Source organism: Pinus tabuliformis, chromosome 3_1, assembly GCF_031772625.1.
Source record: "Pinus tabuliformis cultivar Carrire ecotype Pingquan chromosome 3_1, CPIR1, whole genome shotgun sequence".
Lineage (NCBI taxonomy): Eukaryota > Viridiplantae > Streptophyta > Pinopsida > Pinales > Pinaceae > Pinus > Pinus tabuliformis.
Genome location: NC_142301.1, coordinates 85,963,614 through 85,990,427, shown reverse-complemented (window position 1 = coordinate 85,990,427; position 26,814 = coordinate 85,963,614). Strand labels below are relative to the sequence as shown.

The 26,814-nt window shown below is 36.8% G+C and overlaps 4 protein-coding genes and 2 pseudogenes across 5 annotated transcripts; all 6 read left to right on the top strand.

Moving 5' to 3' along the window:
• Positions 1–550: 550 nt before the first annotated feature.
• LOC149185894 (protein LATERAL ORGAN BOUNDARIES-like) lies at positions 551–1,409 on the top strand. The gene is made up of 2 exons (XM_089409165.1): positions 551–1,152; positions 1,304–1,409. The coding sequence occupies exons 1-2, from the start codon at positions 551–553 to the stop codon at positions 1,407–1,409; spliced, it is 708 nt and encodes a 235-aa protein (XP_089265291.1).
• An 8,817-nt stretch (positions 1,410–10,226) lies between these two features.
• On the top strand, positions 10,227–11,282 carry LOC149185893 (uncharacterized). Of its 2 annotated transcripts, none has more exons than XR_016255678.1 (2): positions 10,227–10,788; positions 11,002–11,282. XR_016255678.1 is itself a non-coding variant. In XM_089410826.1 (2 exons), the coding sequence occupies exons 1-2, from the start codon at positions 10,508–10,510 to the stop codon at positions 11,082–11,084; spliced, it is 345 nt and encodes a 114-aa protein (XP_089266952.1). In that variant the 5' UTR covers positions 10,317–10,507; the 3' UTR covers positions 11,085–11,282. The 2 variants fall into 2 exon arrangements, 1 of the variants encoding a protein (XP_089266952.1); XM_089410826.1 differs by having other exon boundaries at positions 10,317–10,769.
• Positions 11,283–12,282: 1,000 nt separating this feature from the next.
• LOC149185892 (putative inactive purple acid phosphatase 2 pseudogene) lies at positions 12,283–15,230 on the top strand (annotated as a pseudogene).
• Positions 15,231–15,675: 445 nt separating this feature from the next.
• LOC149185891 (uncharacterized) lies at positions 15,676–16,203 on the top strand. Its single transcript, XM_089409164.1, has one exon. It carries the CDS (start codon positions 15,676–15,678, stop codon positions 16,201–16,203), a length of 528 nt encoding a protein of 175 aa, XP_089265290.1.
• A 7,809-nt stretch (positions 16,204–24,012) lies between these two features.
• LOC149185890 (putative inactive purple acid phosphatase 2 pseudogene) lies at positions 24,013–25,829 on the top strand (annotated as a pseudogene).
• Positions 25,830–26,274: 445 nt separating this feature from the next.
• On the top strand, positions 26,275–26,802 carry LOC149185889 (uncharacterized). Its single transcript, XM_089409163.1, has one exon. It carries the CDS (start codon positions 26,275–26,277, stop codon positions 26,800–26,802), a length of 528 nt encoding a protein of 175 aa, XP_089265289.1.
• Positions 26,803–26,814: the final 12 nt, after the last annotated feature.

Sequence of the window (26,814 nt, the reverse complement as noted above, 5' to 3'; positions counted from 1 at the left end):
AGTTCCGGTAAAACCCCATCTGTGAACTGGCTGCTGAGGATAACAGAACAGGAGACATGCACGCGATCCCAACGACACGACATTTCGATTCTGTTTGCTCGGTGGTTCTTCGGGATATATCATTGAATCGACTAGTTCAATTTTGTATACAACTTCCAATAAATCACTTTGACTTTCTTATCGAGGAGAAGCCGATAGATGAATCCCGCTAAATATGGCAGCCTCAGAAACGCGAGATTGGGATCCCATTAGCACAGGTGTTCAGTTCCCTATTTTAGGCGGCAATCACCCCACGTGTCCATGAATTTTAACCCGCTCTGTCGCACCACCAGATGAAGGATAAAGGTATCCGAGGCACCAATAATATCCCACTCTTTGCTTCATCACTGCCCCCACCTTCCAAAATTCTAAGCGCCCAATTAATTTGGCACTGCTTTGGATTTGCTCAAAATTTGGAGCTACAGTGCAGTACAGTACAGAAAAGAAACGCGGGAGGTATAGTTTTATAAAACCAAAATCCTTTTTCTGCCCTGCTCTTTGAACCAACTAAATGACAGGCAAAGGTGGCATCGGTCAGGCTTGTGCTGCATGCAAGTACCAGAGGAGAAAATGTTCTCCAGATTGCCCTTTGGCTCCTTATTTTCCACCTGATCAACCCAGACAATTTCTGAACGCTCACAAGCTGTTTGGAGTAAGCAACATTTTGAGGATTCTGAAGCAGCTTCCTGACGACAGGCAAAAAAGCGATGCAATGAAATCTATGGTGTACCAGGCCAATGCAAGGGAGAAAGATCCTGTTCATGGCTGTTTTGGAATTATTGTGATGCTTCAAACCCAGGTGGAGCGATTGAAAGAAGAGCTCGAACTGGTGAGGAGCCAAATAATGTTTTTGGACCAGCAGTTTCAGAATAAGGTTGACCCATATAACAACAATATGCCTGCACAGCAACAGCAGCAACTTCAGCCCCTGGGCAATGGCACTGGAGTTGCGCCTACCTCATGGATATACCCTTCTTACGTGCAGTCCCCTTACGTGGGGTATGATGCCCAGGGTATTTATCGCCAATCTAATATGAGGCCTAGTAACAATTTGTTGCTTGAATATGAGCCAAGACAGGATTATAGCGACACCAAAGAAGCCTATGAATCTAGGTACGTGTGCTAGTTAGTTAGTTACTGGCTTCAATCTTTTTATTTTTTAATTCTTTGTTGGATTGGAAAGTTGTTGTATGTGTTTTCGGAATTTTTTTCAATAGAATAAGATTTTGCAAACACGTATTTGGTTCGTTTGTAACGAATGCAGTGCAGAGTCTTCGTTGAAAGAAAGCCAGTCTTTAATGGAGCCTGTCGCAGATCATGAGCAGCTCAAGAGTGCGGCAGCCTTGTTCACTCTCACCAACCAGCACTAGAACAATATTATAACAATTAAGACTCCAATCTGTCTAACAGATTTTGTAGCTGGACTTTCTTTTTATCTCCAACATGATGCCGAAATTCATGGAGTTCCACAAGAAATATTGCAAACTCTTGGTGTATGAAAAGTGGTCTCTTTCTTCTTCATAAAACTGCTCAGAAAAGTTATTAGGGTGAGCAGGTTTTTGAACATACAAATAGAAAAAGGACAGTTTGGAACAATAACACTGCCAATTTTCTAGCATGGGCATTAACCTAGTCATGATAAACGACTAAAGTATATGGAATGTATTTTCACGACATTAATGAGAAACGCAATTTTTTTCATATGATCTCATAAATATTTGGAGTGCATATCTTTCTTTTTGTTGGAGACTGAAGTGATATTTTGTTCTCGATCTCTTCTCTGCGTTTCCTAGATTCTTAATTAATGTAGCCATTATAAACTGCACTGCCGTTACCGTTAGACCAAGCCAGACATCATTAACTGCACAGTCAGTTTTCTTGTAACATTACCACATTTTAACTTTACAGTAAGCATTCCATTTCAATCAAACAGTTACTTATTCATCCATACTAATGCCATTTTAGCGTTAAAACAGAAAGTTCCAATGTAATATTAAAACGGCTAAAAACGTTCAGTCTATGTTTTCTCGGCGATCTTCTCGGGATAGAATTGCGCATTGAAAGTTGAAGATCTTACATATAGCAATTGGACTGCTCCAGCCTTTAGAATAGAGATTCCCACAATCAATGTGAATATATTGGCAGTGCATGGATCAGCAAACTCTCTATTCTGTTGAAAATAGAAAGTATCAACCTGGAAAGAAAAACAGGTAGTTAAAAATTTATGAAGGCACCTTTTTTTAATGGCTTTTTAGCGCAATTTTTTTGGGATGCATTTTAGGTTTCTCTAATGATCTGTGTTCGAGGTGGAAAAATGTGCAATTTTTTTGGGATGCATTTTAGGTTTTTCTAATGATCCGTGTTAGAGGTGGAAAAATGCTTTGGACATAGGAAACCAATAAGCAGAAATATATGGAAAATTAAAATTATTGAAATTTAAAATATATAATGTAGGTTATGAATGTATTTTTGTCACTTTAGTTTCTAATAGAGTTAGGTTAATGTTTCGTTGTTGTGAGTAGAAATTTAATATTGGGATTAGAATAATTTATTAGAACTAATAATATTTATGTGGAATATAGTTTATTTAAAAAGGAATATAACTAATCTAGATTTATTAAGTGCTCTAGATTTATTAAGTGCTTAGGGACATTAGATCTCTTGACATGGAAATATCTTACAATGCAAAGAAATTTGATTCCTCTTAACCCTTGGTAGATCTAGAATTAAGAGGAATCTAGACTAGTATATATATTTAACAAAATTGTGCATTCATTTATATTAAGTGATTAGAAATTATCAATTATGACAATGTACATTAAACATTTATCATTATTATTGGTGAAATTATTTTTCCAAAAAAATATACTTATTAGTATGAGTAAAAAATATAAATATAAATTAGAAACTTATATTTTTTAATTTACTTTTATTGCTATAAAATTTAAATTTTTTTTTTTTTTAAATTCCAAATATTTTTTTATAATTTTATTTATATAAAATAATAAAAAATTAATTAAATAAAATAAAAATTAAAAATATATTATATATGATTTATTTTTCACATTTTAATATATAAATCAAATTATAATAATTTTGTTTTCATATTTATTAAAATATAAATATAAATATAAATCAGATGCTACATTTTACATTTATCAAGGAAAATGTTTCTAAAATCAAATGTTACATTTTACATTTATCAAGAAAATGTTTTCAAAATCTTGAATATTCTATCTTTTAATGTATAAAAAATTAAACATAAAATATATATTATTCTACCATCTCTGTGAGAATAGAAACATTGAGAATGAAAACCACTTCCTCTTAGGGTGCTCCGCGTGCAACCACATTAGATCTCAGTTTCATAATCTTTGTCGCAATACTGACCCACATTAGATCTCAGTTTCATAATCTTTGTCGCAATACTGACCTTCCCAGCCTTTTAGGATGTTAAAATTATAGTGAGTTTGGGAAGCTTCTCTCCAAGCTTTTTGAGCATAGGAATAAAATCTTAAATCAAACTAAATAATTTGTTTCTTTACGTCCAATAGACCAAAGTTTGGTCTCAATGGATGTTAACCACCACCATCATCATCATCTTATTTCTCACATTTTAATAAAAATTATAATAATTTTGTTTTCATATTTATTACATGCTACCTTTTACATTTATCAAGGAAAATGTTTCTAAAATCAAATGTTACATTTATCAAAAAAAAATGTTTCCAAAATCTTAAATATTCTATCTTTCCATATATATATTAAAACATTTACTAAACTATTTTCATTTTTTTCAAATTAATTTAAATAAAAAATAAGACGAAAAACAAACTATTTTTTTTAGGAAATTCGACCGAGTTTGTGATTTAACAAAAATATACCAAAGCTCATTAATTGTTATTCCTGCTGCCAACTCATAACTGTTATGAAACACTATTTCGGTATTAACCCAGTTATACGTTACAATCTTATGTCAGTACTTTTCCGCACATGTCAACTCTGTGCAGAGGCAGTAAAGACGGTAAAGAGAATTGCCGTTTTATGTTTCTAGTTTACTATTTTTATAGTGGATATTGTAAAAGTAATGGGTTTTTAGTCAAATTCATTAAAAAAGATTGCAAAAATTTATTTAGTATATTATAGATTGGGATATGTAATTTTTTAAAATAATTTAATTTATTTATGTTTAATTCGATTAGTTATCAAAATCAAAATGTTATTGCCTTTTGCCTTTATTAATGTACCCATTACTTTTATTAATTAATAAAAAATACATAGATCACATCAAAATATAGGATTGTCATTTATGATATAATTTGTTTTGGGAAGGTGATAAAATTATTACTAATGAGTATAATCATTTTATATTCCTATTTATAAAAATGACTAATGATTAATATAATCTAATAAAAAAGAATTTATTTAAATTACATATATAATTGAAAATGATTATTTAAAATCACATATGTAATTTAAAAAGATTTATTAATGGTATGTGAGAGATATTTTTTTTATTTTCACATTATATTTTTAAGGGATAAAGTTCACTTAAGTTCTCTTTACGAACTTAACTATATATGACAAAATTTACACAATTACTTAATTAATGATATTCAAAATAATAAGATGTTTGTAATACAAGTAAATATAAAATTTCTCATATTCATAAACCAAGGTATAATAGAAATTTATGATAAGACCTCTATATCCAGATCTAATAATAAAATTTTCTTAAAACCATACTCACAAATTATAAAAAACCAAATATAAACTATAATAATTAGTTCTATATTACAATACAAATAATATTAATTTAACAAATATAATTATACATTTAATTATAATTTAAAATTAATCTAATTATAACATTTAAATTTTTGTAATTTTATTATTTTCTACTTTAATTTAATTATATTTAATGTAACCTTTGTTAACCAATAAAATTAATTACATCAATATCTTTAAAAAAATTTAAACTATCAAGATTATCTCGTTGTCCGTGATTATTTATGTTTAAAGTGATAGTTAACCCAACACATTTCTCTAACACAACCACGGAACACGTTTCTCTAACGTAATTTAGAAATAATTTTTTCCCTTTCCTACCAAAATCGATATATATTAATAAACTTTCAAACCAACAATACCTTAATCTCATATTTGTAAAGTAACACTTAGTTCACAAGACCGATTCTGAAAATTTCCCTCAGATACAACTACAACTTGTAATCCAACAAAACTAACCTGATCTTTTATATAGAATATTCATTTCTCAAGCAAGGAAACATGATAATGTTTTGATCATTTCTGGAAATGGTAGGTACGGATGGGTAAGAATACTTTACTTTTTTTAATTAAACAGATAATTTTTATTAAGTTAAATAAATAACAGTAAAAATAATTATAAAATAAGGATTTAGTATTTACAGTTTAGTTTATATAATTTAATTAAATTAAAAAATTATAAAAATAAAGATTTTATCACAAAAATAAAATAATTATAGAAATATTATATTGTTAAATGTCATCACCAAAAACTAAAAAATATGATTAATTAATGTTGTTTATATATATGTGTGTATGTGTTTTATTAAAATTTATTATAGTTAAATTGATTAAAATATGTTTTTAATATAATAATAAGTAACCTTAAATTGAAAATATGGAAATAGAAATAATAAAAAATAAAGAAAAAATAAAAATAAAAAAATTAATAAAAAAGAAATAAAATTAAAAACAAAAAATTAGTAACTAACAGAAACAAAAGTATTAAATGACAGTAAAAAAACCTCAACCAATCATTTTACAAATAAATAAATTTAAATAATAATAAAAAATAACAAAAAAAAATGAATTCTCAATATTAAACTATAAATAAGCCATATAAATTTTTGGTAAAAAAAATAATAATAAAAACTAATACACAATAAAAACAAAATTAAATACATAATAATTTATTAAATAATCCCCCATAATCTTGTGCCTAGGCTTCAATTTGTCTTGTAGAGTATGGTTATTCTATAGATCTATATTACACGCTTGTATATCAAGCAGTAATCATATGCATGAAATTATCAACCTGAAACCATATAATAGCGTTATATGATAATTTTGTATTTCTTGAGCTACTTTAAAATCGCCTAGGCCTTTCGGCAGTTATGCTTTTATGCTAACATTAAAAGCATTGATATTGACCCTTCTCATCTTTGAAACAATGTTTACGCCTCTATGTTCGCATTCTAAGTATCGATATTGATATTTATAATCTTTGCTAGGCTTAACATTTTTTATTAAATTTATTTTTATGTTATTTTGATTCATTTAGAGTGGAAATTTTTATTATATTTGTTTTTTTTGGTTTAATTTGATTTATTTAGAATGGAAATTCTTGTAGAATATTTTCTTCAATTACATAATGGAGGGGTGTATTATATCATCTAGAAATTTATTAAAATCTGGATTAATTTTTTTTAATTATTTATGTTTTGAATATTTATTTAAATTGAAAAAAAATTGAAATTTGTAATCATTTTTAATTATATTATTATATTAATTTTTTTATTAGTCAAACTTTATTTATTATATTCTCATAAAACCATGTAGTACAAAATGTTTCTCTACGACGCCTTAGTCTCATTCCGACCAGATTTGTTGGCAAGGAGAGCCATAGTTTGCTAAAGATAAAGCCATATAATTATTATTCTCACTAGGCTAAAGACCCTCACAAGACAAAAAAGAGACAACAAGATCCACATACAGACAACAACATATGAAGGAGGAGCAGACAACAACAGGAGGAGGGTGGGGAGGAACTGCAAGAGGTGCAACAAGAAATCCAGCCTATTTATGCATGTGGAAGTCGATGTTTTCAACTCGAGCATCCAGATAATGAAGATGTTTATTGGTTCCACATTTTCTATGGTGAATATTGTCCATTTGTTCTAGAATCTCATTTTGGATGAATTGAATGCCATTCATGTAAGTTACCAGTTCATTATGGTCATCATACATGTGTTATCTGAGAATTTCCATGTTTGCTTGAATTCTTCTAAGATGCTCTGCAATGGACTCCAAGGAAGCTGGAGCATTTACTCTTCTTGGGGATCGATCTACAGCATGTTCCACCTAACCTTCACGATCCTTCCCAGTCGAATTGCCTAGAGATGAACTCTGCTTGTTGGTCGAACGACTTGCAAAGATATGATGACTATCCCCACGACATGGCCTCCCTCGTTGGCGCGACATTTCCACCAAACAAGAGTAGTTTATGAACTTGAGATGAGAGGGAGCCCCAAGTAGCCTATTTGAACAGAGGCAAGAATGCCAACCTGAGGCATAGTCGGGCCAACCTCACCACAGTGCACTAGACCCCCAACAGGAAGAAACCTTGAATAGAGACGCAAAGGTCATAGACCAAACTAACCCGCTAATAGAGACACGTTTCATAAATAAAGTGATGAACTTCCATGTTCTCGTGTCAATCACCCACCTAGCCAGAGAGCCCACCCATCGGAAACTGATCCCGGGGCAATGATAACAGAGCGAATAGGGGGTGAAAGAAGAAATTAAGCACATACAGAGCCAAAACCATGAAATAGGTGGTCACGAGGGACAAACAAAGACAGAGAAGATAAATATGCCAAGGCAAAGACAAAATCAAACCATAAACTAAGACACCATCCAAAGCATGAAAATTGTGACCCCTTGACCCAAATAGCTAAAGGCCCTTTGGGTGAATTTCCAATGCCACCCACCTGGGCCCAATTCACACTGCTTATCGCAAACTGAAAATATCCCAGAATTCAACCACTTCACAAATTAAGAACCAACTGGGGACACAAAAACAAGACAAAGGGGTTACCTTCCATAGATAGAGGTCAAGACTAGCTTGAAACCTATAGTCAAGATTGAATGTAATGCTCTTGAATTCCCAGTAGAGCTCACCACAACGAGCAAGCTTGCCTCTCAAATTTGTGCTAGGGTCCTGTTGAGGGCCAAAAATGTCTGACTCAACATTGGGGATAACCACCCAATCCAAACCTTAAAGAACCTCATTTTCCATTTGGAGTAGTGGCTCCGACTTATTTAACTAGGTCCAGTGACATTTTCCCTATTGCTATTGGTTTACAATGTATCTTTAACTACCAATAGACAGGGATATCAAATCACTTCTTCTTGCTGATCGGGCAAGAGAATGACCCTTAAGCTGATTTGGGTTTAGCCAAGCCACAACTACAATTTTGCCTCTTTGAGAGGAGGACTTAAAAGAATGCAAAACTTAATCTAAGTGCAAATTTATTCTATAATGCAAACAAAAGAAACTAATCCTAATCCTATCTCAATTAGGTAGATATAGATCTATCCCAACTAAGAGAAAGATAATTAAACGATAGGGATTTAAATATGTTTGGCTTTTAGTTAATATTAAGCTAACGAAGTAGTTCAATTAACTGGCATTTGTGAATACCAAAACACATCCTATTGAGACCTCTTAAATGAAGTAATAAACCAACAACATTCAAAGAGTAGTTCACAAAAATGATATTGATTGTCAAAGAAGTAAATCCAATAATTAAACAATAATATGCGAAAATAGTTCGCAACACATCACTATTTAATAAATCAGTTTTATAAGACAAATTTATGAGTAGTTACTCAGAAATCAAAATTTAATCCATAAGAGCATAGATACATAATAACAACATTGAGACAAATTACCCATATCAACACAAGTGCACGAACATGAATAAAATGACATATTCTTGTTATCATAAAAATGAAACTACTATTTGAAACAGTAGTATTAGAAATACCAATTTATTAAATCCATTTCTCTGACTTTGGTCTCCAACAGTCCTTTACATTGTTTGAACTTCTACTTTCAAAACTAAAGCTTCAATAGTGCAAATTCTGCCCATCATATATAATTCAAGATACAAAGGAAAAATCCTCAATAATCCTCAAATCTGAGATTTTCTCTCCTCCCTCCTACAACTCTAAATTCCTATTGCAAAAGTGCTTTTAGAAGTCCAAAATTGCAGAGGAGAGCAGCCCTCTAATTACATTATGCAATCTGCTATTTATAATATTTCCAAAGTTATTTTTAAGAAGAAAGTTTGTTGAAAAATAAATCTGCCCAATCAAATTTTATTTGCTCAAAATTCAAATCTTTAATTGCTGGAGGATTCTCATTGATTGGGATCTTTTTTTCCATGTCTCTCCTACTACTTTTCTTGCAAAAAGAAATCAAAATAAATTAAGATGCAACAATAAAATCAAGATGTCATTTCTAACATTAAAACAAATCCAATCAAATGAAATTAATTAATTGAAAATGAAAACTGAGCTTTCTATTGATGCATATGATGATTTTAATTGCCCAAGGATATTATTGACGAATGAATCTGCACTTAGAAGAGGCTTAGACAAATGAAAATGAAGAAAATAAAACTCAGAAAATTGATTTTGTTTAAAAATTTGGAGCTTGATCTTCTGCCTAATTTTAGACCCAATAAATGACTAAATCTGTTAGTGAAACCTCCTCAAAAATGTTTTTCTTGATTTTATCTTTCCAATGAGCCATCCTAGGCTTCATTTGGCCAAGTAAAATTCAATCTATGAGCTTCCAAAGTTGATGAGTAAAATCCAACATAATTCTAGAAATTCTGCTGTTGGGCGAAAAAATCAAAATTTTAAGTTAAATAATAATCTTAAATTAAATTTTAATTAACTAATAATTAATTTTAATCTAACTATAAAACAAATTAATTATTTATAAACTAATTAAATAATTAATATTAATCTAATTAATAATTAATTTTAATTTAATTTAATTAATTATATCTTATATATTAATTAACTTAATTAATTCAAAATTTAATATTAAATATTAAATATTTAAATTAATATTAAAATAAATTAACCTACCATATTGATTCATACGTATGAGTGAATTGAATTTTGAAAATCGAATTCCAAGTTTTATAATAAGACTTCATATTTTCCCTTTAGACTTTTCGCAATCAGAAGAATGAAATGTGTCAGGGTTTTTAAAATTGTCACATATGTAATATGTGCGATGCGATGAACTTATATTAATACTTGTGATGCGATGAACCAATATTTACGCCGTAAGGCGTTCCCTCTGAGAAGAACTCCCCTCCATGCTGCGCTGTCTCGTTATGGGCCTTTAGATCGATTGTTAGACGATGGAATAAACTCCAATCATTAGATCATCCTTCTATCCTTAAGACAGTTGTCACTCAATGATGGGCCTTCTTCCACAACATCGCCAAGGGCCTCTTCACCTACGCCGATCTGCAAAAGTTGCCCAACGGAACAAACCTGGAAGCCATTGCCGCCCACTGCAGCCTCGTCGTCACAGGTAATTCTCACGGAGGTGGCCGCCAAGATTCCATCTCTCCCTCCACTCAGATGCCCGCCGAGTATCATCCAGTGTACATTAATGGAGTTCTTGTCTCTGAAGACTCTCCTCCACGGGCAATCGCTGGTTGTGAGCGACAGCAAACCCTTCTCTGTCAATTATGTGGGTATAAAGATTGCGGATGTTTTCAGCAACAGATGGATAGTTGTGCATGAGATTCTTCGGCCGCTCATAAGCTCTGTGGATCCGATGGAGTGGGCTTCCAGCGACAGCAGCGAGATTCTTCGGTCCCTCTTGATGAGCTCAGAGGATCAGATGGGGTTTTACAGAAACAGCAGCACTGGTGATCATCATGAGTAGTAGTAGGTCAATAAGGAGCTAAAGATTCTTTTATTTTAGTTGCTGTCTGTGTATTTGTGATGTATTTTGCCTTTGCAATTTGAGTACAGTGGTATCCATGAGAAATCATGTCCAGGAAGCAAGCAATTAAATGTCTATGAATGCAGCATGTTATGTTCCTCTATCAAGAAGCCACATTTTGCTTGAACTGTAATGGTCGATTTCTTATTTGCTAGGGATGGTTGATGTTTCCCACAAGACGTACATGGCTGTACTGGCCATATGCTTTCTGCTGATATACAGGCTGGATTGGGACTAAACAAAACTATTTCTGAAAACATTCAGAATCTTGGATGTGAAGGCTGAATTTAGAGGCTGGGATTTGTGACAGATGACAAGAAACTTTCTTGAGAAGGCTGTGTGAATGCCCAACTCAGGTTGAGTAACCTTCAATAGAAGTATGACTGTTGCACTTGGTTAAAGAGCTACTTTTCCACTATCCATAACAAATATTCCATTCATGTCTTATTCTTAGGCTTAAAGTTCTTTTTATAACAAAATTTCACCTTTTGCGTTAATTAAATTGACTGCCTATTAACATAATTTGACTAATTTACTGATTATTTTTCTTTTAACTCCCACTTTTTTTGTTAATTAGTCTGACCAACAAAAGTAGACTGAGTTATTGATCAGCTAATGTTGAAGCTGATTATCCTAGAGTGTTGTAACAGTCCCCTCTCCTTGAATTACTTTGCCCCAAAGCAATTGTAGTGTTGGGTGTTGTAGAATATCTGGGCATTCCCATGTCACCTTTTCTACTGGTAGATCTTTCATTGAAGGAGGAATTCTGTTAGCACCTACAGTGCCTACAGAAATAAAATAGGCATACTTAATCAACTGACCAATCACTACATAAATAGATTTCTTTCTTCTATCTCATTGCAATCCACAAGGCAGTTCTTGGAATACATTTGCAAATTCATTCAGTGGCTGTACATCTTTTTGCATTGTTGTTTCAAGAGTCTTAACCCTACCATGCCAACCCTTCATTGAAGTACATAGGAAAATGGGACATAGTTCAATTGTAGCAAGTGTTTGGACTTTATTTGCTGAAATCAGTCTGTTGCACTCAATTGCAGTCCTTCAACAATAGTCAGCTATTATCCTTAATTTTTACATATGACCTCCAGTTTCATGTGGACTTGGCCCAGAGTCTTCAACCATTGAATGCCTATGACCTCATCAACCCTGCTAGTGTCACAACATAAAAATTAGAGTTTAATTCATAGACGTGCAACTGCAATTCCATTCCCTTGATCATCACCCTGCACTCCATCATAGTATCATTGACGACCATTATTTGGAAGTTTTGTGATCAGACATCTTTTATGCTCATGGATGTCCTTCAGCTTTTCATCTATAAATTGAAAAGTATTATTAGAATCTTTGAGGCTGCCACATTTCTGTCCTTAGTTTCCATTTTATCCTCGTAAGTCTGGTATTGAGTAATTCCCTACATGACAACAAGGGAGGCAGTTTGTTTTGTGGTTCTTGGTCTTCTTTATCCATTGTGTGCTCCTGTGGCTGTTTGTTCGTCTTGGTTGCTATCAGTTGTTTCAGTATAAATATCTACAATCTCAGTCATATGAATCTTTCCAGAAGCCTTGCTTTTGTGTCCCTTGGACCAGGTTTCTTTCCAAGTGTAGCAAAGCCCCTTTGAACGCAGATCAAAGATTCTTAGGGTCCAAAAATCTAGCTTTTGATGGGCTAATATTCAAGACAAAAGAGAAGTTGGATTTTTCATTACCCTAAGAGTCTACTTTTGATGCTATGGGAAGTTTGGAAGCTGAACTAGTTGCAATTTGACTCATAACAACTTTTGAATAGGCGCCTCCAAGGTACTGGGCTTCAAAGCCTTGACATAACCCCTAATGGACTCCTTTAATCCATCGATATACATATCAACCACTCGTTGAGGGGAGATCCTTTGAACAAAAAAACTTGCTTTATGAAACTCTCTCAAGCACTCCTTTTATAGCATGTTGCTTCCAGTCCAACTCTGGTTTTGGTTGATAATATTGGAAATTCTGTTTCTGGTTTGTAATATTGGGATTCTGGTTCTGATAACCTTAGTTTCAACGGATTTTATTTCAGAATATTCCAATATGGAAGGAAATAGGAATAAACAAGAGATATTTCCCCACCCCTTTAGTTGCAATCAAAAGTTCATCACAAAACAAGTGGGGAAGAACAGGAGGGATTTCCCAATTTCAAAGAGGATCATAAGCATTGGAGTTAAAAGAAACGAGTCTTACAGACTAATGCAGAGATACCTCGTAGCCAATTTACACAGTTTTCTATCAGCAGGCTTTGTTATACTTTTCTGATGATGAATATGAGAAACAAAGAAAACCGCTGACAACGTGATTACTTGATTCTTTTACTTCTCTCTTTTGAGAATATATTGGCCCGGATTTTCTATAGATATGCAAGAAAAATGTCCACATGAAATGGTTTGACTCCTCTATTATTCACTGGTTTTCTTCACTTTTTTCTCTTTTGTATTTGGCATGAAAATTTGAAGATTGTACGTGTCTGATTTGAAAACCCCTAAATTAGGCCATAAAGCCTAAATAACTCCATTTGTTTTGAACAAGTTTAGAAACACAGCTTACGGAATTTTCTGTTTCGTGGACAATATTTCCCATTTTTTGTGATTATGGTTTCAATAATCCTTTCAGTATTGTATAAAAACAAATATTTCGGAAGTCATGTGGTTATGTATTTGTAAATGAAGTGAGCGTCGATCAGTAAATGCGTTTTCTGCTAATTACTACTATTTTTTATTTTATGTTGTGTTTTAGACCTAAGTCTCTCATGTTGAGCTCAAAGATAAAAAAGTTATGTAACAGAATGTGTGCGCACCATTTATATGACAGGTTGGAAGCGATGAGGGTGGCTGGAGTTCAATTCAGAGTTTTGTTTCTTTAGATAAAGATTCAGACGAAACTATTGCATTCCTCTTTGGTGATTTGGGAGTCTCTGTACGTTACAAAACTTTTCTCTGGACCCAGGAAGAGAGCAAGTGTACAGTCAAATGGCTAAAGCGCGACCTTGAAGAGCTTGGGGATAAACCTACATTTATTTCTCATATTGGTGACATCAGCTATGCCAGAGGCTATGCATGGCTATGGGATGCATTCTTTACTCAGATTGAGCCTCTTGCATCCAAGGTTCCTTATCATGTATGCATGGGAAATCATGAGTATGACTGGCCATTACAGCCGTGGAAACCTGAATGGTCAACCAAAGTGTATGGAACTGACGGAGGTGGTGAATGTGGGGTCCCTTACAGCTTAAAGTTTCAGATGCCGGTGATTCTTCTTTTCCAACTGGAAATGCTGCCCCATCAACAAAAAATCTCTACTATTCATTTGACTTGGGAGTTGTACATTTCTTGTATATGTCCACTGAAACTAATTTTTTACGAGGAAGTGATCAATATGCTTTCATAGAGCAAGACCTGAAAAAGGTTGATAGAAACAAGACGCCATTTGTAGTATTTCAAGGTCACCGTCCAATGTATACCACTGACAATGCAGTCAGTGAACGGCCCCTACGAGAAAAAATGATTGAACACTTGGAGCCTCTGCTTGTTAAGTATAGAGTCAACCTGGTCTTATGGGGCCATGTTCACAAGTATGAGAAGTTTTGTCCAATGAAAAACTTTTCATGTGGAAGCATGGACAGTGAAGCTGATCTTCCCATACATGTTGTAATTGGAATGGGTGGACAAGACTGGCAACCAATTTGGGAACCTAGGCCTGATCACCCAACCGATCCTATCTTTCCACAACCTGTTAGATCTCTTTACCGAAGCAACGAGCTTGGTTATACAAGACTATATGCAACTAGGAAAACATTGACACTTTCCTATATTGGGAACCATGACGGACAGGTCCATGATGTTTTAGAAATACGTTTGAAAGGTATTTAGAAATCTTCTAACTGGATTTAGTTTATGAAGGCGGGCAGCTTATTCCTGGTTGGAGCTTTACTCAGTTTTATTGGTGGATACCAATTCTACTCCAAAAGAGACGTGTTCAACGGACAGGGCTGGAGAGCGTTGAGCATTTATAGATAGCATAGAAGACGAAGATACCATGCTAGCATAAAAAAACCCTACCAAAACAGGTTTTCTGGATGGGTACCTATTTATAATCTAGAAAAGAAACATGATCAGTGGACAGGGCTTAATGCTTATGAATCCTAATGCATATCATGCCATGAGAGCATGGAAGATAAAGTAAACTATATTACTATCCAAAAGCCATCAGAAGCAATTAATAGACTGCAAATACTATGGTTATAACTTATAATGTAGCAGAGAAAAGCAAGTCAGTTGGCCACGCTGAAGCATTTTTATCAAATAATTCCTCTAATAGCTATAGAATTCTCTTAGCCATATCTACATGAGACATTGAAATTTTGTTGGGGCTCTCTTCTTTTGAATGGGTGTGATGTAAATAATGTGTAGCAACAACAGTGTATAGACTCTACCCACTTACTCTTGAGCTTTTGCCCCCACTCTGCATATATTTACGCCGTAAGGCGTTCCCTCTGAGAGGAACTCCCCTCCATGCCGCGCTGTCTCGTTATGGGCCCTTAGATCAATTGTTAGACGATGGAATAAACTCCAGCCATTAGATCGTCCTTCCATCCTTAAGACAGTTGTCACTCAATGATGGGCCTTCTCCCACCACATCGCCAAGGGCCTCTTCACCTACGCCGATCTGCAAAAGCTGCCCAACGGAACAAACCTGGAAGCCATTGCCGCCCACTGCAACCTCGTCGTCACAAGTAATTCTCATGGAGGTGGCCGCCAAGATTCCATCTCTCCCTCCACTCAGATGCCGGCCGAGTATCATCCAATGTACATTAATGGAGTTCTTGTCTCGCATCCTGACATTCTCAATGATGGGCTGTTAGCGATCCATGGTGTCGACAAGCTGCTTCTTGATCTTGATCTTGATCACAGTAATTATGACACAACTGCGGGAGCCCCTGTTCCTGCAATGATGTCACCATCACCATCATCATCAGCTAGTCCTGGTCCTGATCATCCCCTGAATGTCATAACGCCCTTCATGCTGCAAGATGCAGCGCTCAGTCTTAGAGATCGCGGTTACAGCATCCTCGCCTTGGCCATGCGCATCAAGTCCCCTGAGCTTCTGCACCTGCAAAACCTCACCATCTTTACTCTCAGTGACGATTCCGTTTTCTCAAGCGAAGGCCAAGAATTTTCGAACAATGTGAGGTACCGTGTGGTTCCCAACATGAGGCTGCCTTTGGCAGATCTGGTGCAGCTTCCGGCGGGCACAAGACTGAAGACTCTCCTCCACGGGCAATCGCTGGTTGTCACCATCATCATCAGCTAGTCCTGGTCCTGATCATCCCCTGAATGTCATAACGCCCTTCATGCTGCAAGATGCAGCGCTTAGGCTTAGAGATCGCGGTTACAACATCCTCGCCTTGGCCATGCGCATCAAGTCCCCTGAGCTTCTGCGCCTGCAAAACCTCACCATCTTTACTCTCAGCGACGATTCCGTTTTCTCAAGCGAAGCCCAAGAATTTTCGAACAATGTGAGGTACTTGGAAGTTTTGTGATCAGACATCTTTTATGCTCATGGATGTCCTTCAACTTTTCATCTATAAATTGAAAAGTATTATTAGAATCTTTGAGGCTGCCACATTTCTGTTCTTAGTTTCCATTTTATCCTTGTAAGTCTGGTATTGAGTAATTCCCTACATGACAACAAGGGAGGCAGTTTGTTTTGTGGTTCTTGGTCTTCTTTATCCATTGTGTGCTCCTGTGGCTGTTTGTTCGTCTTGGTTGCTATCAGTTGTTTCAGTATAAATATCTACAATCTCAGTCATATGAATCTTTCCACAGGCCTTGCTTTTGTGTCCCTTGGACCAAGTTTCTTTCCAAGTGTAGCAAAGCCCCTTTGAACGCAGATCAAAGATTCTTAGGGTCCAAAAATCTAGCTTTTGATGGGCTAATATTCAAGACAAAAGAGAAGTTGGATTTTTCATTACCCTAAGAGTCTACTTTTGATGCTATGGGAAGTTTGGAAGCTGAACTAGTTGCAATTTGACTCATAACAACTTTTGAATAGGTGCCTCCAAGGTACTGGGCTTCAAAGCCTTGACATAACCCCTAATGGACTCCTTTAATCCATCGATATACATATCAACCACTCGTTGAGGGGAGATCCTTTGAAAAAAAAAACTTGCTTTATGAAACTCTCTCAAGCACTCCTTTTATAGCATGTTGCTTCCAGTCCAACTCTGGTTTTGGTTGATAATATTGGAAATTCTGTTTCTGGTTTGTAATATTGGGATTCTGGTTCTGATAACCTTAGTTTCAACGGATTTTATTTCAGAATATTCCAATATGGAAGGAAATAGGAATAAACAAGAGATATTTCCCCACCCCTTTAGTTGCAATCAAAAGTTCATCACAAAACAAGTGGGGAAGAACAGGAGGGATTTCCCAATTTCAAAGAGGATCATAAGCATTGGAGTTAAAAGAAACGAGTCTTACAGACTAATGCAGAGATACCTCGTAGCCAATTTACACAGTTTTCTATCAGCAGGCTTTGTTATACTTTTTTGATGATGAATATGAGAAACAAAGAAAACTGCTGACAACGTGATTACTTGATTCTTTTACTTCTCTCTTTTGAGAATATATTGGCCCGGATTTTCTATAGATATGCAAGAAAAATGTCCACATGAAATGGTTTGACTCCTCTATTCACTGGTTTTCTTCACTTTTCTCTCTTTTGTATTTGGCATGAAAATTTGAAGATTGTACGTGTCTGATTTGAAAACCCCTAAATTAGGCCATAAATCCTAAATAACTCCATTTGTTTTGAACTGTTGGGTATTTTTCAAGGGGAAAAATACCAAAAACCATTCAAGCAAATACCACAGAGGCAATGCTCTGTTTCTACTGTTCCAGGATCATTTGCAGAGAACCTCTTTCTAAAAAAATAACTCAGAACAGAGTATTACACAGCCATAAAATCATTTCAATTCATTAAAACAAAAAACATTGATACACATTCATCCTCTTTCACTCAGAGGGATCTTCCAAAAAACTTGCATTCAGCAAAAACAAAAGCTCTGTCTTTTCTCTCCACCTGAGAGTTCACTGTGCTGGGTTTACTGCTGTAAAACCCATTTTTACATTACTGCTGTAAAACTATTTTTACACATACTGCTGTAAAAATATTTTACACATATGCAGTAAATTACATTCATAATTTCAAGAATGCTTGAGCACTCTTTTCTTTTGCATTTCCATGCAAATCCAATACATAAAAAGATCTATGCACTGCTGTGCAACATCTTCCCTTGCTTCACATGCTGGTCTTCATTCTGAGCTCTCCCTGCTCTTTCGCTGCTGCACCTTTCATCTTTGCGGATAGCACTGCTGTGCATTCATCTCCTCTTTGCTTTACTACGCACTGCTGTGCACTATGCTGCCTCCATCATTTTTACAATGGCCAACACTTAAAACAATCCACGCTCATCTCTTTCACGATGGCCAACATATATGTATAAAACATATAAACCACGCTCACCTCTGGTTTTTAATGGGCATTACATATATAAAAAAACGCACTCACATTGTGCACAACCACCATGCCCAAAATAACTTGCTCGCAGGCACCACTCAATAAAAACTACAGCATACACTTCAGCTCTCGCGCGCTCACATTTCACAATGACCAACACATATAAAAACACGCACACCTTTTTTTTGTTCCATGTGTATTTATGAAAATAATGGTCAACGCATATATATAAAACATATATATAAAAACTATGTTAAAACTAAGCGCCCATGCCCATATTAATGGGACTCCACCAAACAATACGAAAACCATTAAAAACCATTAATTCTTCCATCGCAGATAGGACGACAGTCAACCAAGCATTGTCCACACTCCACGCAAAAATTCTGACTTGACGCGGACGGGCTGCAACTTCGGAGATCGACGGTGGAGAACACACAACCAGATCGGACGGCGGAGGTTGATATCGGAAGGCACTTAACTGCTGAGCTTTACCACCCGAGAAAGTGACGTTGGCTGATGTCAGGTGTGTGACACGCGTCTGCACCAAATCCCATCGGAGCCAAGCATACGGAAACCGCTTTTCCTTGGATGGCGGTGCGATATGTTCTGGGCAGTTTTGTGGTTTCAATGCGGTGGTTTTGGGGTTATATACGGCTGCTGAGTTGGCTGCCATCGCTGACCCTGTCCACCTGCAGTTGGAATTATCATTCCAACACTCCCCTTTAATTTCAACTGTTGGGCGTTCAAACATACCCAAACACTTCCTCACATCGAGGGATTCACCAACACTGTTGTTACAAAGACATCTTCCTCACATAGAGGGATTCACCAACTGCTTCTGATGCAGTTCCACAAACAGCAAAGTTGTCTTCCTCTTAATAGAGGGATTAACCTGAAGCTGTGCTTAAGAGCACCTTCCTCATGACAGAGGGATTCACCTGTGACTATGCTGAAAAGCGTCATCCTCTTGATAGAGGGATTTACCACACTATGCTGAAAAGCATCTTCCTCTTGACTGAGGGATTCACCATGACACTGTGCTGAAAAACACCTTCCTCTTTAATAGAGGGATTACAAACAGACACTGCTTTACATGCAGTTTCAAAAACAAACAATCATTGCACTGCTGTGTGTGCAAACTCATTACAATGTTATTTTATGCTGCTGCATATTCTCTGCTGCACTGTTGTGCCATTTTCTTTGCTGTGTCTATCCCACACTGCTGTGTCTACACTTGCACTGCTTCTGTACTTTTCAAAGACAAAATACTCAGTCTTTCTTGGAACAATTACGCTGTCCCAATTTACAAATTTACACTGTTGTGTGTAAGCATTCACTGCTGTTGCATATATTGCATTTCAATTCAATGAACAACAAATTCATTACATTTACCTTTACCGCTGTAAGGAAAATTTCTTTTGCATGTGCTGCTGTTCAAAACTTCTTGCTGCTGCATTTTTCATATACACTGCTGTCCATACCCATAACCATAGACTGTCATCCCTGGGTTTTTATTTGCTGTTGCGTTGCCTCTGCAATTTGCATTATGGCTGCCTTTTGTTTCATCATACTGCTGTGTGCCCATACTCTTGGCACTTCATTCTCCACAAAAAAAATAACACGGGCTGCTGCCTTTTCTTATGCACCCTTGCTTCACACAATCTTAGTCTTCATTTTTTTTACACAATGCACTACTGTGCAATTCCTTTGGCTTTCTGCTGCCACACACATTCTTATACATCCAGTGTGCATTAAAAATCTGCTGTCCTTGTTTTTCTTTATGCATTTCTTTGCATGCTGCATTGCATAGAAAAACATTACATTTTTTTTTACTGCTGTGTAACAAAAATTTCATTGCATTCTCAGCCACTGGGCATTTACGCTCTGCTGCGTTTTGCCTTCTTCTCATTTTCTTCTCATTGCTTTGCATTTTCATTCCCAATACAAAACATTTCATCTGCTGTGCATTACACTCATTCTGCTGTGAGTATATTCTCTCACATTACATAGAAGGAAACTACCTTCCATTGCCATGCAAAAATTCAAAACTGCTGTTCATTCTAATCCATGTGCTCCAAAAAAAAATTTCCAAACTGCTGTTTTATGTTCTGTCTTCCCACTGCTGTGAGGGTCTCCATGCTTTGCATTTTTCTCTTATCTCGCTGCTGCTCTTTACATTTCAGCGCTGCCATCTTTTCTTCTTTATGCATTTCTGTGCATATTGCATAAAAACAAAGCAAAAACATTGCTGATTTCATCACTGCTGCATATTACCTTTTAGAGGGATTAACAAATATTTCATTTGCAACTGTTGCGCTGCAATACATCCTCCATCAACAAATGACTGTTATTACAGTTCAACAAACAAACAAAAATTCAAGCTCCCCTTTAGTGTATGCTTGTCTTCTTTTGGCAGACTCTTCTCAAAACAAATTTAGATCCACTGGGGAGTTCAAGGGGTTTTCAGATTGCCTTTCCTTCCTTCTCCATACTTGTGTAACTTTCTTCTTTTGCATGGGTCTAGCTTGCATAAGAGCCCATGTTAAGTTACAGTCTCGTGCCATATGCCCAACGTTATGACACTTGAAACATTCAACATTGTTCATGAATAACATTTCATGATTTCTTCTAAAATTGTTTCTTGGAGGTTGTCGAAGACCACAACATCTATCTTTATGAAATGCTCTACAGTCTTTTGCCATATGACCAAAGTTTGAACAAGCATAACAATAACCATAAAATGAACTTTGGTACCTGGGAGATGGAGGTTTCCTTGATGTACTTCTGAAGCCTTGCTGCCTTGAGATCTTTTGATGATCACCATTGCCTCTTGCCTTTTTGACATCAGCTACATTTCTTCTTGGAGCTGGTTTTCTACTTGGAGTGGGATTTCTTCTATTGCAGCCTTCATTTTTCTCCTTGCCTTTGCTGGAACTAGGAGCATCACAATCTCTTTCTTGCTTCTTCACATCTCCTTTGCTTAAAGCATCTTCATCCTTGTTTGAGGGTTCAGCTACATACCCAAGTCCTGATTTATCAAATGGAGATCTGTGATAGCTGAGCATGTCATCCAAAGCTTGAGAGCTCTTCATGATCTTGTTCATCCCTTCAACCTTCTTTTCTGAGGAGGACAATCTCTTCTTCCAACTTTTCACATACATTATTTTTCTTTGATAGTTGTCCCTCAGTTTCTTCTTTGCTACGAGTAGCTTCAGCTGCTACTATTTTGAAGGAGATAATATCTGACTTCATTTTGGAGATTTCTGCTTGACTGCTCTCCATTTTCTTTTCAGCTCCTTGTGCCTGCTTCCTGGCTTCTTGTAGTTCGGACTTAAGAGAGGAGACCTCTACCTTGTACTGTCCAATCTCTTCTACAAGCTTATTCACTCTCATGTGCCTTTGTTCAAGTTGACTTGACAAGACATCTACCTGCTTCTTTGCTTCATTCAGCTGATTTGTTATGGATATGACTTCTTCATGATGTTTCCTCTTGCATTGATCAAGCTCTTTTTAAGCTTGGTAAGCTCTTCATCCCTTTCTTTTACCTAAAGCTTGATGAGGTCAAGCTTTTCATTCTCAGCTTCTATGATGGGTTCTTCTTGACTCATTGTCATGGTCAGTGCTCCCTTTGCATGAAGGTCATGCAGTCTGTCCCATATATCTTTTGCTGATGTATATTTTTCTAGATTCCTCTTCACAGAATCAGGGAGTCCATCCAAGATAGTCTTTGTTGCTTGTGCATCATACTCCATGGATTCTTTATCCTTCTGGCTGTCATCAATCACTGACTCCCAGACTTCAATCCCCTCAAACATTAGGAAGGCCCTCATCCTTATTTCCCATACATCAAAGTTTCCATCAAACTTTGGGGTTTCAAATAAAATGTATTCTAATGGATTGCCTTCTAGTTTAGTAGAGGGGGGGGACACATTTTTAACAGCCCTGGAGGCTTTCTTCTTTTTCCTTGCCATTCTTATCTAGGCTTTAAATACTTGACTGTGTTTTCTTTTAAATCACTAACTGTTTCTTCAACAGTAACACAAAGGAAAGCTTTGAGAAATACCTTAACCCTTTTGGCTGTGGCTTCACACTGCTGGAGAGGTTTGACTGCTACAACAACACCTTCCTTCAGCTTTTTTGAGTCTTCAAAGAGCCTGGACTAGCTCTGATACCACTATTGGAAAGTTTTTGGGTGGGGAAAATACCAAAAACCATTCAAGCAAATACCACATAGGCAATGCTCTGTTTCTACTGTTCCAGGATCATTTGCAGAGAACCTCTTTCTAAAAAAATAACTCAGAACAGAGTATTACACAGCCATAAAATCATTTCAATTCATTAAAACAAAAAACATTGATACACATTCATCCTCTTTCACTCAGAGGGATCTTCCAAAAAACTTGCATTCAACAAAAACAAAAGCTCTGTCTTTTCTCTCCACCTGAGAGTTCACTGTGCTGGGTTTACTGCTGTAAAACCCATTTTTACATTACTGCTGTAAAACTATTTTTACACATACTGCTGTAAAAATATTTTACACATATGCAGTAAATTACATTCATAATTTCAAGAATGCTTGAGCACTCTTTTCTTTTGCATTTCCATGCAAATCCAATACATAAAAAGATCTATGCACTGCTGTGCAATATCTTCCCCTGCTTCACATGCTGGTCTTCATTCTGAGCTCTCCCTGCTCTTTCGCTGCTGCACCTTTCATCTTTGCGGATAGCACTGCTGTGCATTCATCTCCTCTTTGCTTTACTACGCACTGCTGTGCACTATGCTGCCTCCATCATTTTTACAATGGCCAACACTTAAAACAATCCACGCTCATCTCTTTCACGATGGCCAACATATATGTATAAAACATATAAACCACGCTCACCTCTGGTTTTTAATGGGCATTACATATATAAAAAAACGCACTCACATTGTGCACAGCCACCATGCCCAAAATAACTTGCTCGCAGGCACCACTCAATAAAAACTACAGCATACACTTCAGCTCTCGCGCGCTCACATTTCACAATGACCAACACATATAAAAACACGCACACCTTTTTTTTGTTCCATGTGTATTTATGAAAATAATGGTCAACGCATATATATAAAACATATATATATAAAAACTATGTTAAAACTAAGCGCCCATGCCCATATTAATGGGACTCCACCAAACAATATGAAAACCATTAAAAACCATTAATTCTTCCATCGCAGATAGGACGACAGTCAACCAAGCATTGTCCACACTCCACGCAAAAATTCTGACTTGACGCGGACGGGCTGCAACTTCGGAGATCGACGGTGGAGAACACACAACCAGATCAGACGGCGGAGGTTGATATCAGAAGGCACTTAACTGCTGAGCTTTACCACCCGAGAAAGTGACGTTGGCTGATGTCAGGTGTGTGACACGCGTCTGCACCAAATCCCATCGGAGCCAAGCATACGGAAACCGCTTTTCCTTGGATGGCGGTGCGATATGTTCTGGGCAGTTTTGTGGTTTCAATGCGGTGGTTTTGGGGTTATATACGGCTACTGAGTTGGCTGCCATCGCTGACCCTGTCCACCTGCAGTTGGAATTATCATTCCAACATGAACAAGTTTAGAAACACAGCTTACGGAATTTTCTGTTTCGTGGACAATATTTCCCATTTTTGTGATTATGGTTTCAATAATCCTTTCAGTATTGTATAAAAACAAATATTTCGGAAGTCATGTGGTTATGTATTTGTAAATGAAGTGAGCGTCGATCAGTAAATGCGTTTTTTGCTAATTACTACTATTTTTTATTTTATGTTGTGTTTTAGACCTAAGTCTCTCATGTTGAGCTCAAAGATAAAAAAGTTATGTAACAGAATGTGTGCGCACCATTTATATGACAGGTCGGAAGCGATGAGGGTTGCTGGAGTTCAATTCAGAGTTTTGTTTCTTTAGATAAAGATTCAGACGAAACTATTGCATTCCTCTTTGGTGATTTGGGAGTCTCTGTACCTTACAAAACTTTTCTCTGGACCCAGGAAGAGAGCAAGCGTACAGTCAAATGGCTAAAGCGCGACCTTGAAGAGCTTGGGGATAAACCTACATTTATTTCTCATATTGGTGACATCAGCTATGCCAGAGGCTATGCATGGCTATGGGATGCATTCTTTACTCAGATTGAGCCTCTTGCATCCAAGGTTCCTTATCATGTATGCATGGGAAATCATGAGTATGACTGGCCATTACAGCCGTGGAAACCTGAATGGTCAACCAAAGTGTATGGAACTGACAGAGGTGGTGAATGTGGGGTCCCTTACAGCTTAAAGTTTCAGATGCCCGGTGATTCTTCTTTTCCAACTGGAAATGCTGCCCCATCAACAAAAAATCTCTACTATTCATTTGACTTGGGAGTTGTACATTTCTTGTATATGTCCACTGAAACTAATTTTTTACGAGGAAGTGATCAATATGCTTTCATAGAGCAAGACCTGAAAAAGGTTGATAGAAACAAGATGCCATTTGTAGTATTTCAAGGTCACCATCCAATGTATACCACTGACAATGCAGTCAGTGAACGGCCCCTACGAGAAAAAATGATTGAACACTTGGAGCCTCTGCTTGTTAAGTATAGAGTCAACCTGGTCTTATGGGGCCATGTTCACAAGTATGAGAAGTTTTGTCCAATGAAAAACTTTTCATGTGGAAGCATGGACAGTGAAGCTGATCTTCCCATACATGTTGTAATTGGAATGGGTGGACAAGACTGGCAACCAATTTGGGAACCTAGGCCTGATCACCCAACAGATCCTATCTTTCCACAACCTGTTAGATCTCTTTACCGAAGCAACGAGCTTGGTTATACAAGACTATATGCAACTAGGAAAACATTGACACTTTCCTATATTGGGAACCATGACGGACAGGTCCATGATGTTCTAGAAATACGTTTGAAAGGTATTTAGAAATCTTCTAACTGGATTTAGTTTATGAAGGCGGGCAGCTTATTCCTGGTTGGAGCTTTACTCGGTTTTATTGGTGGATACCAATTCTACTCCAAAAGAGACGTGTTCAACGGACAGGGCTGGAGAGCGTTGAGCATTTATAGATAGCATAGAAGACGAAGATACCATGCTAGCATAAAAAAACCCTACCAAAACAGGTTTTCTGGATGGGTACCTATTTATAATCTAGAAAAGAAACATGATCAGTGGACAGGGCTTAATTCTTATGAATCCTAATGCATATCATGCCATGAGAGCATGGAAGATAAAGTAAACTATATTACTATCCAAAAGCCATCAGAAGCAATTAATAGACTGCAAATACTATGGTTATAACTTATAATGTAGCAGAGAAAAGCAAGTCAGTTGGCCACGCTGAAGCATTTTTATCAAATAATTCCTCTAATAGCTATAGAATTCTCTTAGCCATATCTACATGAGACATTGAAATTTTTTTGGGGCTCTCTTCTTTTGAATGGGTGTGATGTAAATAATGTGTAGCAACAACAGTGTATAGACTCTACCCACTTACTCTTGAGCTTTTGCCCCCACTCTGCATATATTTACGCCGTAAGGCGTTCCCTCTGAGAGGAACTCCCCTCCATGCCGCGCTGTCTCGTTATGGGCCCTTAGATCAATTGTTAGACGATGGAATAAACTCCAGCCATTAGATCGTCCTTCCATCCTTAAGACAGTTGTCACTCAATGATGGGCCTTCTCCCACCACATCGCCAAGGGCCTCTTCACCTACGCCGATCTGCAAAAGCTGCCCAACGGAACAAACCTGGAAGCCATTGCCGCCCACTGCAACCTTGTCGTCACAGGTAATTCTCACGGAGGTGGCCTCCAAGATTCCATCTCTCCCTCCACTCAGATGTCGGCCGAGTATCATCCAGTGTACATTAATGGAGTTCTTGTCTCGCATCCTGACATTCTCAATGACGGGCTGTTAGCGATCCATGGCGTCGACAAGCTGCTTCTTGATCTTGATCTTGATCACAGTAATTATGACACAACTGTGGGAGCCCCTGTTCCTGCAATGATGTCACCATCACCATCATCATCAGCTAGTCCTGGTCCTGATCATCCCCTGAATGTCATAACGCCCTTCATGCTGCAAGATGCAGCGCTCAGTCTTAGAGATCGCGGTTACAGCATCCTCGCCTTGGCCATGCGCATCAAGTCCCCTGAGCTTCTGCACCTGCAAAACCTCACCATCTTTACTCTCAACGACGATTCCGTTTTCTCAAGCGAAGGCCAAGAATTTTCGAACAATGTGAGGTACCATGTGGTTCCCAACATGAGGCTGCCTTTGGCAGATCTGGTGCAGCTTCCGGCGGGCACAAGACTGAAGACTCTCCTCCACGGGCAATCGCTGGTTGTCACCATCATCATCAGCTAGTCCTGGTCCTGA